Below are 12,437 nucleotides of genomic sequence, written 5' to 3' on the forward strand. Positions count from 1 at the left end.
TCACTGCACTCTTGGAGTTGGGCCTTTAGCGCTGTCTTCTGTTCAGAGAAAAGTTTAACAAAGTTCTTAAAGAGGATAATGTTGAACATAATGTTGCAAAGTTTAGATTGCTGTTAATTTGTCACACATACATAGTGACTCACTTCCCTGCTTTCCTGTAGGTCCATGGCTATCTGAGTGAGCCCCCCATCCCCAGAAATGAAAGCCCCCTGCAGTACTGGAAAAGCAACATGGCTCACTTTCCTGCCCTGGCCAAGGCGGCACGCAAGTACCTTTCAGCTCCATGTACAAGTGTGGACAGTGAACGTCTCTTTTCTGCTGCGTCACATATCGTTGATGAAAAGAGAAACAGGATCCAGTGTGAAAAAGCAGAAATGCTTCTCTTTGTAAAAAAAAATCTGCCTTTGCTAATGAAGGAGGCCTAGACTGTAATCCACAGTCACCCACAGGTGGAAACACTGTTTCAGTGTTGGGGACATTAATTTTCAGCACAAGCTTTAAGTTGGAAAATGTGCAAATACTACCATGTATTTTTGTGTTATAGTTATGTCCCAGTTCTAATATTTTTGTTTAACAATTTTATAGCTGGAACTTAAAATTATTTGCATTTTTTATGTTTGCCTGCTTGTGTAAACACTGTTTCAGTGTTGGGACATTTACTTTCTTGAATATTTACTAATTACAGTGCAAGTGGGAAAATGTGAACCTATGGTCAGGATAGACTTTTATGTTTTGATTTAGCATTTTTCACAGATTTGTGTTTAACTGGAGTAGACTTGTGGTTAAAACATGTTTTGCATTTTAACAATGCCTTGTTGCCATGAATACTGCCAAGTTTGATCAGTTGACCTTGTCCAGCTGTTGTTGGCATTATTTAGATTTATGATACAAACTTACTCCTAAGAGTTTTGTCAGTTTAGGGAGTTAAGTTGTACACACTTGTTACAAATTGAAATTATAAAAAGTAACACTCCTGGTTACTTGTTTTTTATGTTAGCTATGCAATCTTATTTGAAAGTTACACTTTTTGAAAAATAAAGCATTAAAAAAAATTCAATTTGCATAATTTTCAGTCTGTGCAAAATTTGATCGTTCCAGAAATGCAAGTGTTTTTGTGCGTGGGTGTAATATCGGTAAATATCGGTTATCGGCCATAACAACAATATTAATATCGGATATCGATATTGGCCCAAATTTTCATATCGGTGCATCCCTAAAATTTAGGCTTGTACCAAAACAAAAGTGTCATCTGGGATTTTTTTTTTAAATATTTTTTTCTCGTTTTTTTTAACTGAACTTTTGAATTTTACAGCTATTACTGGCAATGGTGTTAAATTGGGTTTTCTGGCCTTCCCTCTGCAATTATGATTTCTAATAGCTGAGAACTTGTCTGCTTCACTAATGTGTAATTTAAGAGCCCCACACAAAACTCGTCAGCCATTAGAGGCGTTAAAAATGTAACAGCCTATAAACAAACTTTTGGAGTACTTCAAAACACGGAGAGCATAATGTGGCATAATTTGAGAGCTTTAGGACACAAATACACACTAAAATACTAGACAGCTTATAAAACAATGATTGATTTTTCTGAGTCTATTATTTGACGTGTTTTACAAATAAAAACAGTAGATGGTATCTGCCTCCTGATACAGCCTTACTCATTGTGTCATTCCAAAAACTAGAAAAAAATTAACAATAAACAGTCACATGTAAATCTGCTTACCTTTGTCTTTTTTGGCTGCTCCATCTTACTTAGGATGTTCTTTGCATGGGACTCAAGAGCTGCAAAGCTAGAGGGTTTTGGAGGTGGTGATAACTCCTTTGTCTTCTTTGCTTTCTTCTTCTCTCCTTCTTTGACTTTGGGTACCTTTGGAGGCTTGGGGGCCTTGGGAATCTTGGGGGATTTGGAGATTTTCTTTCTGGATTTTTCTCTGCTGGGTGATGAAATGTGTTCTGGAGAAGCAGGCTCCTCCAGTTCTGATTGGATAGATGGTGGTTCCTCTGCAGGAACCTTGATGCTGGGTTCACTTTTAATGGTTTTTGTTGCATTCTGGAAGTCAAAGCAGAGAGCTGGTTGATCATTAAAGCTCAGCAAGAAGTTTTAACAATCAGTTCACTAGCTAATTAAGCAAAATACAAAATATTATTTGTCTTTGCAATATATTGTTTCTCCTTCTATTATTTAATATTTTATTTCTCTTTGCATTAGTATTTCATATTTTCTAATCTTTACTAATAAATCTTTCTGAAGATAATTAACCCCTAATTTATTATTTGTTGTAAGAAAAAAAGGCTAGCTTTGAAACCTAAGTGCACACTTACTGCATTAAAATTACTGCATAACATTTAATGTTTACATTTGCATAATATATTGGATTTTTTTACAGTTTATACAGGTATATAAACCTACATGTAAAAATGTGTGCAAATTGTGTTCACGAAAGAAAAAAGGAAAGTAAAAAGAAAGAAGGAAAAAAGTTAACTGTGTTATAAAAAGTAAGATTCACTAATAGGATACTATTAAACCATCTGGGATGTTTTCATTAAGTGGAACAGAATGGTCAGGTATATTGCTTATCTGTTCACAGTTTGATGTCAAGTCAAACTGCTGTTAAAAGGGTTATGGCCCCCCAGTTACAGTATGATAACATTTTTATTCTTCTTCACTGATAAGCTTGTTTAAAAGACATTGTTTTACAATCTGGGGCAGACAGATTCATTATTTCAATTTTTTTTTTTAACAGGACAATGCATATTAATAACAGTACATCTGTAACAAGCCAGAGTTAGCCAGAGGCTAGTTTTCATCTGTAGTCCTGGTAGCCAGTTGTACAATGGCACCCTAAGAAAACATGGAATGTTAAAAAATAAAATCATCAGCAGTTAAGAATGACATATTAAGACAGTGTTAGTTCATAATAGAAGCGCAACAATGATGCCAGAAAACAGCAAGATACAAGTGGAAGTAGTTCTGAGGATCAACATAGCTATTCTTTAAGCACATGTAGTAGTAGTGCATTGTTTAATAAGATGTTGGCCTACCCTTTGCAGCTATAACAGCTTCAACTCCTCTGGAAAGGCCTTTCACAAGGTTAGGAGAGTTTATGGGAATTTTTTACCATTCTTCCAGAAGCTCACTTGTGCGGTCAGACACTGATGTTGGACAGAAGGCCTGGCTCACTGTCTCTGCTTTAATTCATACCAAAGGTGTTCTATCAGGTTGAGGTCAGGACTCTGTGCAGGCCAGTCAAGTTCTTCCACACCAATCTCTCTCATCCATGTCTTCATAGACCTTGCTTTTTGCGCTGGTGCGCAGTCATGTTGGAACAGGAAGGGGCCATCCCCAAACTGTTCCCACAGAGTTGGGAGCATGAAATTGTCCAAAATTTCTAGGTATGCTGAAGCATTAAGAGTTCCTTTCACTGGAAATAAGCGGCCAAGCCCAGCTCATGAGAAACAACCCAACACCATAATGCCTCCTCTGCCAAACTTTACACTTTGCACAGTGCAGTCAGACGAGTACCGTTCTCCTGGCAAACGCCAAACCAAGATTTGTCCGTTGGATTCCCAGACAGAGAAGCGTGATTCGTTACTCCAGAAGACACGTCTCCACTGCTCTAGAGTCCAGTGGCGGCGTGCTTTACACCACTGCAGCTGAACCTTTGTATTTGGTGACGGAAGGCTTGGATGCAGCTGCTGCCTTGGAAACCCATCCCATGAAACTCCCTGTGCACTGTTCTTGATCTAATCTGAAGGCCACATGAAGTTTGAAGGTCTGTAGTTGAACGCTGGTGACCTCTGTGCAATATGGGCCTCAGCATCCGCTGAGCCCGCTCTGAGATTGCTTGTGGCCTACCACTGTGTGGCCAAGTTGCTGTCATTCCCAAACACTTCCACTTTGTTAAAAAACCACTAACCGTTGTCTGTGGAATATTTGGTCACAACTGGACTTATTGCACAGGTAGGATCCTATCACAGCACCAAGCTGGAATTCACTGAGCTACAGAGAGTGACCCATTCTTTCACAAATGTTTGTGAAAGCAGTCTGCATGCCTAGGGGCTTGGTTTTATACACTTGTGTCCATGGAAGAGATTGGAACACCTGAATTTAATGATTTGGATGAGTGAGCGAAAACTTTTGGCAATATAGTGTATATGTGTCTATTAAGTATATACATGAATGTGGAAGTTGCCATGACAATTTGTTAATAGATTACAAGATTTATCCTAATAGAACAGTATATAAATGCTGAAATTGCCTACCAAAATAACTTGAAGACAAATTTGTCTGCCACCAAAGAGAATCTTCCGAAACTTTTAGAACTAAGGAACACAATGAAATCAATTAAAATACCTCTGACAGTCTGATCTCTTTGGCCAGGTCCTTAATGAGTTGGGAGGGTTTCATGTTCTCTGGAAGCTCATCTTCATGTTCCAGCAGGGCCTGTTACAAAAATAAAATAACTAATGCAACTCCTACAGTAATGCAGCCAGACAACCGAGTGAGTAAATGCAGAACATTATCTTTACCTGTTTTTTAGTCCAAGCTCTGAAGGCTCCATTGATGATTTTGGCACCATGTATCAGGTATGGAGCTGGCTGCTTATTGGCTTTATGTAAACCTACAGAAAAAGAATCCAACTGTTATCACTTAACGAATGTTGACTTTTTACTCTGAGAGGACAGTACCAATGGCTGGAAACAAGAACAAACTATGATGTGAAACTTTAATACTTTATATTTTTAGGATGGAAATAAATCAGCCTTTCCCATACCTCTGCAGAGATGAGCCAACTCTTCCATCTGTGTATTATATTGCCCCCTGACGAGGGCGAAAGTAAAATAATTGGTTTTACCAATTTCTTTGTGTGTTTGTTTGTCTGTAGCATTAGCAAAATATCTCATGAACCACTGGTCAGATTTTAATGAAATTCTTAGAAAGTAATCATTGGATGTACATCTAACACTAATTAACTTTTGGAGTCAACCCCATTCAAGATGGCAACCACAGCTAAACAACTCAGCAAACACAGAAATGGCTCTAACGCGACCAGTTTTATGTATATTGAGCCAAAATTTGGTACTCCAGGTGCTACACATTGCTCAATAGTTTTGCTTTAAACATTGGCATAAACTGTTGGAGTCAACCCCATCTGTCTGTTAGCAAAATATCTCATAAACCACCAGACAGACTTTAATTGAACTCTCAGAAAGTAATAATTGGATTTACATTTACAACTGATTAACCTTTAGGGTCAAAACACTTCGAGATGGCTGCTATAGCTAACTGAACCTAGCTGACGCAAAAATAGCCAAAGCTCAGTCTATTTTACAGATAATGAACTAAAATTTGATGCAGTAGTAGCTGAGAGTAATTCCCAACACATACTCTGAGCATTAACAAACCTCATGAGATCATTGTGATTGTGCATCACATCATATTTAAGGTATGACCAAACTGCTTCAACGCCATCATTTCTCATACGATGATCTTAGTTTAAAACTCAGCAATAGAAGGTGGTGGGTGATAGCGTTTCTACTAGGAATGCTAGGCCTTTAATTACAGACAAACTCAACAGGCAGTTTGCAGTCCTCAGCGTACAGGAGGTGGAAATGCTCAGTAGAGTGCCAACCCTTCAGACAAACTGTTGTGTTAAATAAACTAATTAGAAATGACTACAAAAATATTCATCATTAAATCACTAAAACTGCAGATCTGAATATGTTCTGCACAATAAGTAGGTACTTCAAACAGCATACATTTTAGATCAGCCTGATTCCAAATTACAGGTAAAGAACAATTAAACCAACTTTATAAAACAGTAAATTAAAAAATGCAGATTGCTGCAGAAACTCAAGTGGATATTTAGATAAAAAAAGGAAATAATCTGTCATAAAGCGGGGAGATGAGTGGCACAGTGGCGTAGTGGTTAGAGCTGTTGCCTCCCAGCAAGAAGGTTGCAGGTTCACTTCCCGGCCTGGTGCCTTTCTGGGTGGAGTTTGCATGTTCTCCCTGGGCACACGTGGGTTTACTCCAGGTACTCCAGTTTCCTCCCACAGACTAAAAACATGCATGTTAGGTTAATTGATGACTCTAAAATTGTACCTAGGTGTGAGTGTGAATGGTTGTTAGTCTCAATGAGTCCCTGTGATGGACTTGTGACCTGTCCAGCATGTCCCCCTCCTCTCGCACAGTGACTGCTGGGGATAGGCACCAGCTCCCCGCGACCCAGAATGAAGAAGCAGGTAAAGAAAATGGATGGATGGAAGGCGGGGAGATGGAGGCGAACCCAGAATGGAGACTCATTTTTTCAAAAAGGAAAACTAATTTAAAACACTAACAAAACAAAAGGCTGAACAAACAAACACAAAATCAAAAAGGCAATGCAAGGCAAGTCAAAAACAAGGCCTGGAACAACAGAAACGGAATGACCCAGTGACAAGTGACAAAACAGAGACCGGTTTTAAAGACAGAGGGAAAGGTGATTATGGGATGCAGCTGTGGACTAAACGAAAATCAGGTGAGGTGGGCGTGGCAGGCATGAATGGAAAAGTACTGGGGAGGTGAACGGTGACAAGACATAAACACAGAGACCCAAAAGACAACCAAACCAAACAAGACCAACAAGAAACCCCAAACAAAGAACAAAACACACCACATTCATGACATAATCATCATTACAAACTAGGCATCAAAGCAGCAGCATGAAAGGGAGCCAGTCCTGCACTAAGAGAGCTGATCTTTAAGTTAAAATCAGTGATAGTGAATTAATGACAAACTTTAATGTTTAAAGATGGCGTGCAGCAAACACAAAAGCAATCCAGCTTGAAGTCCCAGAGAAAATAGTGGAAACATAAACAGGCCAGCTGAGGGAAGTTTAAACATTGGCTTGTAATGGACCAAGTGATTCTGGGCGAGCCAAACCTTTTGAAGCTAATTATCTGTGAACTCTGTGATTCACTGATTTAATGACTGAAATAATATTAAAGCATCCAGCACCTCATCTGCACAGCAGACATGCAGCCATCTGCTGAATGCACAGCTTCTCCCACAGGTTGAGCTTTCAGCCATTTCAGCCGTTTACTTTGGAAGACTGGCATATTAAACATGAATGTAGGCTTGTGAGTGAAAATTTATTGCATAACAGATCAAAGCAATTTATAAACTCACTTCTGAATCGCTCAAGAAAGTGCCGTCCCACATACCAGCAGGCTGTCTCAAAGTTGGGGAAAGGGGTCAGAGTCTTGACCTTCAGCCGCTTCTCAATTTCATATGCTCTGAGGAGGATAAAAATGCTTCAGCTAAACATCATCATGCACTACCACAAGACTCACAGAGAAAAATTTATAAACAGATTTGGTGGAATCTGGAGTTCAAAACAAGTTCTAGCTGAAACCCACGGTGGAGACCAAAAGCCCCAACCTTTAGGACCCTTAATGAATTTGATGAGACCAAACCTCATCTGCATCTCCACACTCAGGTTGTGAACGAAGTGTCCAGAAAACGCCAGGCAGTCCACTGGAGTCAGTATTGCATTGATCCACCCTGAGACACAAAATAAAAATATAAAAAGATCAAGGCTTGCCAAAATGATTACCTCAAAATTAGTCATTATAAAATTGTGTGTGTGTGTGTGTGTGTGTCGCATCAAAATATGTTATAATTAAACACAGAACTAAAAACAAGCTGAAGCAGGAGTGCCCCCTAGTGGCTGGCTGCAATACTATTGACCACTCCATGTAAACAAATATATGGAGCCACCCCAGGGGGTCACGGTAGAATTAAGATGTGATGTTGTAAAAATCTGTCCCCTCAGTTTGTTCAACCGTGTGCACGGGTTTAAAATCTGCCCCTCAGTTTAGCTCTTCTGTGCAGTAAAGACACAGAAGAGCTAAACTGAGCTGAGAGACATTCTGTTTGAGAGCAGTAAATCATTTGGGTTCAGCAACACTGAAAACTTGGACCAATTCTCATTTCCACGTTCACTAAAATCACAAACACCACTTCCTGTAGACTGCAGAAAAGCAAACACTTAACTGCAGATTCACTTTAATTAAAAACAAGTCCAAGTCTGAACTGAACCAGTGTTTAGGAACTGTCGATACAGTAACATAAAGATAAAACTTCTCCAAATGATTCAAAGGGACTTGTTTCTAACGGAACTGTTGGAATGAGATGAGAAGAGATTATAAATATGATTCATAAATATCTAATGTGATTTGAGTGAAAACACAAACAATTGTATTGATGTTATTGATTATAACAGCCTGATTATGCAATTTGTAGACAGTTTCTAAAACCTCATCTCACTTCAAGTGTTTCCCTGTCCACCCTGAAAACAAAAGAAAACTCCACCTGCTGCACACAGACATCAGCGTTACTGCGAACAAATCCGTACGGCTGCCTAAACTAATGGGAATTCATTTTTATGACCTCAAATTTTATTTCTACCATGAGCCCTGGGAACATCTTCCTGACTAAAAATATACTTCAGATATTTTTTTCAGGTGTTGATTTTTGTTAATTCATGTAGCTCTGACCTTACTGCTGTATCTTCAATTATGTATCTTTTCAATATGTTCAGTTTCAATGAGTTATTTGAGGCTTAAAGAAAAGTGTTATGTTAATGTTACACTGTGCCTGACAGTGTCACAGTGTGTGTCTGAGTTCAGAGTGTGTGTAGGCAGGACTTTTGTATTGAGGGTACTGTTCTGTCCGTTGCCCCCATGTGATAATGTGGCAGGCGCAAAAAACAAGCAAAAACTCAAAGATGTACAACACAAGAGACACATGTTTGTCTCTTGTGTTTTACCAATAAATACCATTTGAATTTAGAAAAAACTCATAAGTAGAGGTATTCGTAATTAGAGGATCCACTGTATTTGAAGAGAGACAAATTCTGAAATCTTAAAAGATGAAACCAGCATGAAAAGAGTTTGATGGAACTGATTTTTTGCCAGCTAAGTAATAAATCAACAGTCTTTGAAATCTATTACAACCTTAACTACTTTTTGAAGGTTTCCAACAGCTGAGCAGGAATTTTAATTTATTCTTCCCTCTGATCAGGCTGGAACAATAACGAACCTGAAAAAAAAACATTTACTTGTAGCTTCTCTAACAAATTCTTCTATAACGAGTGCAGCTCTGACCTGATGGGATGAACAGGGTCTGGCCTTGCTTCAGAGTGCATTTGTAACACTTGTCCACCTGGTCAGCAAAAAACATCTCACTGTGATTGGACGACGATCTCCAGCGCTCGTACAGGGACAGGTTGGCTGAGGTGGGCTTGATGAGAAAAAAGATTTTTTCTCCCTGGAAAGAACGATGGGATTGTCAGCCTCATGACTGAACTCGTTTGAGAGGGAAAAGAATGAGCAGCAGAAGCTAAACTCTCATCATGCTGAGGGCCAGATGCCAACAGTCTGACTGGTACTGACCTTCAGAATGTGGTGCCAGACTGACGCTCCACCACACTCAATATGGAAGTCCGTGTAGCTGTCTTTAACGCAGATCAGGCAGTACTTTGTGACTTTTGGCTTTCCGAGCAGGGCATCGTCAGGCCAGTAGTTTTCTACCCAGGACAGCTGGCGCACAATCTGAGGACTCTCCACTATAGTGCTCATCCTGTTCCACGCAGACAGGAACCAAACCTTGAGTTAGCTTACAAAACACCACTTGTTTTTTGCACTTTTGCAAACCTGGCAGTCAGATTGGTACCTTGTGTCTGAGAACTCCAGGTTGATGACATTTAACACTTTCTTTCTGTTTGTGCTGTAGTAATAATCAACAAACTCCTTGAGCTTCATCTTGCTGTCCGTCTGTTTGGTGACGTCGACCACATCAACACTGTCATCAGGACCTGAGACATCATCGGAACATGTGATAAAAAACAGCAAAACGAAAAAAAAATAAAGGCCTAGCATTCCTGGACGAAATGCATCTCACCACCTGTCATCGCAGAGTTTTAGACTAAGATCATCATGTGTTGAGAAATGATGGGGTTGAAACTGTTTTGGTCAAATTGTGAATATAAAATTACACACAAACCTACAGGATTGTGTGTAATTTTGCAACAGGGCATGCTCAGAGTATGTGTTGTGGATGACTCTACTACTATCTCACCAAATTTTAAGTCAGTATCTGTTAAAATTGACTGAGTAATAGCCACTTTTTGTGTTTTTTATTGTAGATTACCTGTGGCAGCTATCGTGAATTGGATATACTTTAAAGGTTAATCAGCTGAAGGCGAAAGCCAATGATTACTTTCTAAAGGTTTCATTAAAATGTGTTCATTGATACAGGAGATATTTTGGCACCAAACAGACACACACAGAAAAAACATTATCCTCTGTTTCACTTTTTAATGGTGGGCAATAAAGTAATTGTATGTAATTTTGTAACAGGGCATGCTCAGAGTATGTGTTGTGGATGACTGAATTACTTATAGTTGAGACCAGATGTTTGCATACACTGTATAAAAAGACATAACTATTTTTTTTAACATTATCTGACATTAAGTTAGACTAAACCTTTGATTAACTCAGGATTCCCAAAATTATTTTTCAGGAGCGCCGAGTCAAAATTTAGTGGTGTTCAAGCCCCGCCAAAAAATAGCCTAAGATCACCACTGAATAATGCATAAAGTGTTTATTGATACTAATTTAACTTTCTTAGTTACAAACAAAAAGATTTATATGAAAAATAATCACTACATTTATACTTCCTCCCTCAGCTTTGAGGTGGTTCAATCCACCTCAGCTGCATCGGCAGCTCAGATGACAGCTGTAAAGATAAGGAGGTGAAAATTGTTTTTTAAAGCTTTAAAACTGTGGTGCATCTTTTTCTGGCTATAAATCAGACATAATAGAGTCAGAAGATTGTGTGATATCACATGATGTAGGAGTGAAGATACCCAGAAGTTTATAAAAAGTGGAAATATAAATCTGTCTTGTATTGGCATCTACCTAAAGCTCACTGAAAGTGGTTATTTTTGAGTTGAACAAAACTCTAAGCTAAAATTAAGCATGAAGGTTTATTTATGTTTTACATGGCCTAAAGTGACAGTTTGCTAAATGTCTGCGTTTGGTTTCATATTTAAATAAACCATAGCATTTTACCAAGATTTAAACAAATAAAGAAAAATAATCCTCACAGGATCTAAACCTCAATCTCCCTCATATAAACATACAGCCACACCCTGTCTATGGTACTGTACCCTAATGTCTGTGATGTAGATCCCAAGGCTGCTCACATCTCTGATTTTGTTTCATTTTATCACATCATCAGGCCACACGTGCGTGTTCGTATGTGTTCATTTGTCTGTCTGTTAGCAAAAAATATCTCTTGAATCACTGGACGTCTTTTCACGAAACTCTCAAAGTAATCATTGGATGTGTGTCGATAACCGATTCATTTTGGAGTCAATCCCATTCAAGATGGCTGCCACAGCTGAACATAAAGATTGCTATAACTCTCCTTCGTAGAGCTACTGAGCTAAAATTTGGTTAGTAGGTGCTGAGACTCTGAGCACTAACAGCAGGACAGCAGGCACTATGGATTCCTTCAGGAAAGTTTTAACAGTTTTATCTGTATTTTGTTGTAGCACTTTTCCAAGCAGGCCTGTAGTTACAGTGAGTAAGAATAAATCCTGTTTTATTAGAGATGTAGAGTGTCCAGGTTTCTTACCAACATAGTTCTCCACATCACTGATGTAGAAGGTTGGAGCGGGCATGGACATGCCCAAACCGTCCTTCTTTTGAACCAGGATTGGTTCACTGAAGCCATTCTCCTCCAGGTAGTCAATAGACAGCTGACTGCCACTGAGTTTCACCACAATGTCGTCAGCACTGAAACCAAACAGAAACAAGACAGAGAACAGTTCAAGAGGGTATCTGGCATCCTATAATTACACCTGCAACATGTGAAACTGAGTGACGGTACATCCTCAAGTGTTATCAGACAGCGCCTCCCAGTGGAAGTCCTCAGGCTTTACTTCCTGAAAGTCCTACAAACTTTACTTTTTTTTTAGATCATAAGCCAACAAACCAGTCCAAGTCCCAGCAGGGGTCTAAAACCTTTATGTTTCAAAAAAGAATTTTACCCATCTTTCCTACTAAATAAAGTTTATATGGAGCCACAAAGTCCACTTGGTTCTTAAAAACATACTTGATCATATAATATATATATACATATTCTACAGCTTATGTTGTTATGTAGAGGCAAGCATTGTTTTAATATTTAAATTCTATAAAACCAAATAGATATAAACTCTCATTTCTGAATTTAAGATTGTTTGCCTTAAACATGTTGACAAATCAGAATTTTCTGGTGGATCTGATGAATGTTTTGTATGTCAGAAAGTTGCATAAACAAAAGTAGACTAGACTAACAAACCTCAGCTGTAAAACTGATCACTGAACTTTAAATGCCTTTTTGT

General features: G+C 38.7%; 1 protein-coding gene across 2 annotated transcripts in view; it reads right to left on the bottom strand.

The window, feature by feature from the left end:
• Positions 1-12,437, bottom strand: part of phf2 (PHD finger protein 2) — a 53,490-nt gene that overhangs the window by 23,910 nt on the left and 17,143 nt on the right. For both annotated transcript variants that reach the window (XM_037975066.1, XM_017440290.2), the window contains exons 4-12: positions 11,687-11,847; positions 9,719-9,860; positions 9,439-9,625; positions 9,151-9,313; positions 7,459-7,546; positions 7,172-7,278; positions 4,531-4,622; positions 4,355-4,444; positions 1,724-2,050 (exon numbers count right to left, since the gene is read on the bottom strand). In XM_037975066.1, the coding sequence (XP_037830994.1) occupies positions 1,724-2,050; positions 4,355-4,444; positions 4,531-4,622; positions 7,172-7,278; positions 7,459-7,546; positions 9,151-9,313; positions 9,439-9,625; positions 9,719-9,860; positions 11,687-11,847 (1,357 nt within the window). The remainder of the gene's footprint in view (positions 1-1,723; positions 2,051-4,354; positions 4,445-4,530; positions 4,623-7,171; positions 7,279-7,458; positions 7,547-9,150; positions 9,314-9,438; positions 9,626-9,718; positions 9,861-11,686; positions 11,848-12,437) is intronic.

Source organism: Kryptolebias marmoratus, linkage group LG4, assembly GCF_001649575.2.
Source record: "Kryptolebias marmoratus isolate JLee-2015 linkage group LG4, ASM164957v2, whole genome shotgun sequence".
Lineage (NCBI taxonomy): Eukaryota > Metazoa > Chordata > Actinopteri > Cyprinodontiformes > Rivulidae > Kryptolebias > Kryptolebias marmoratus.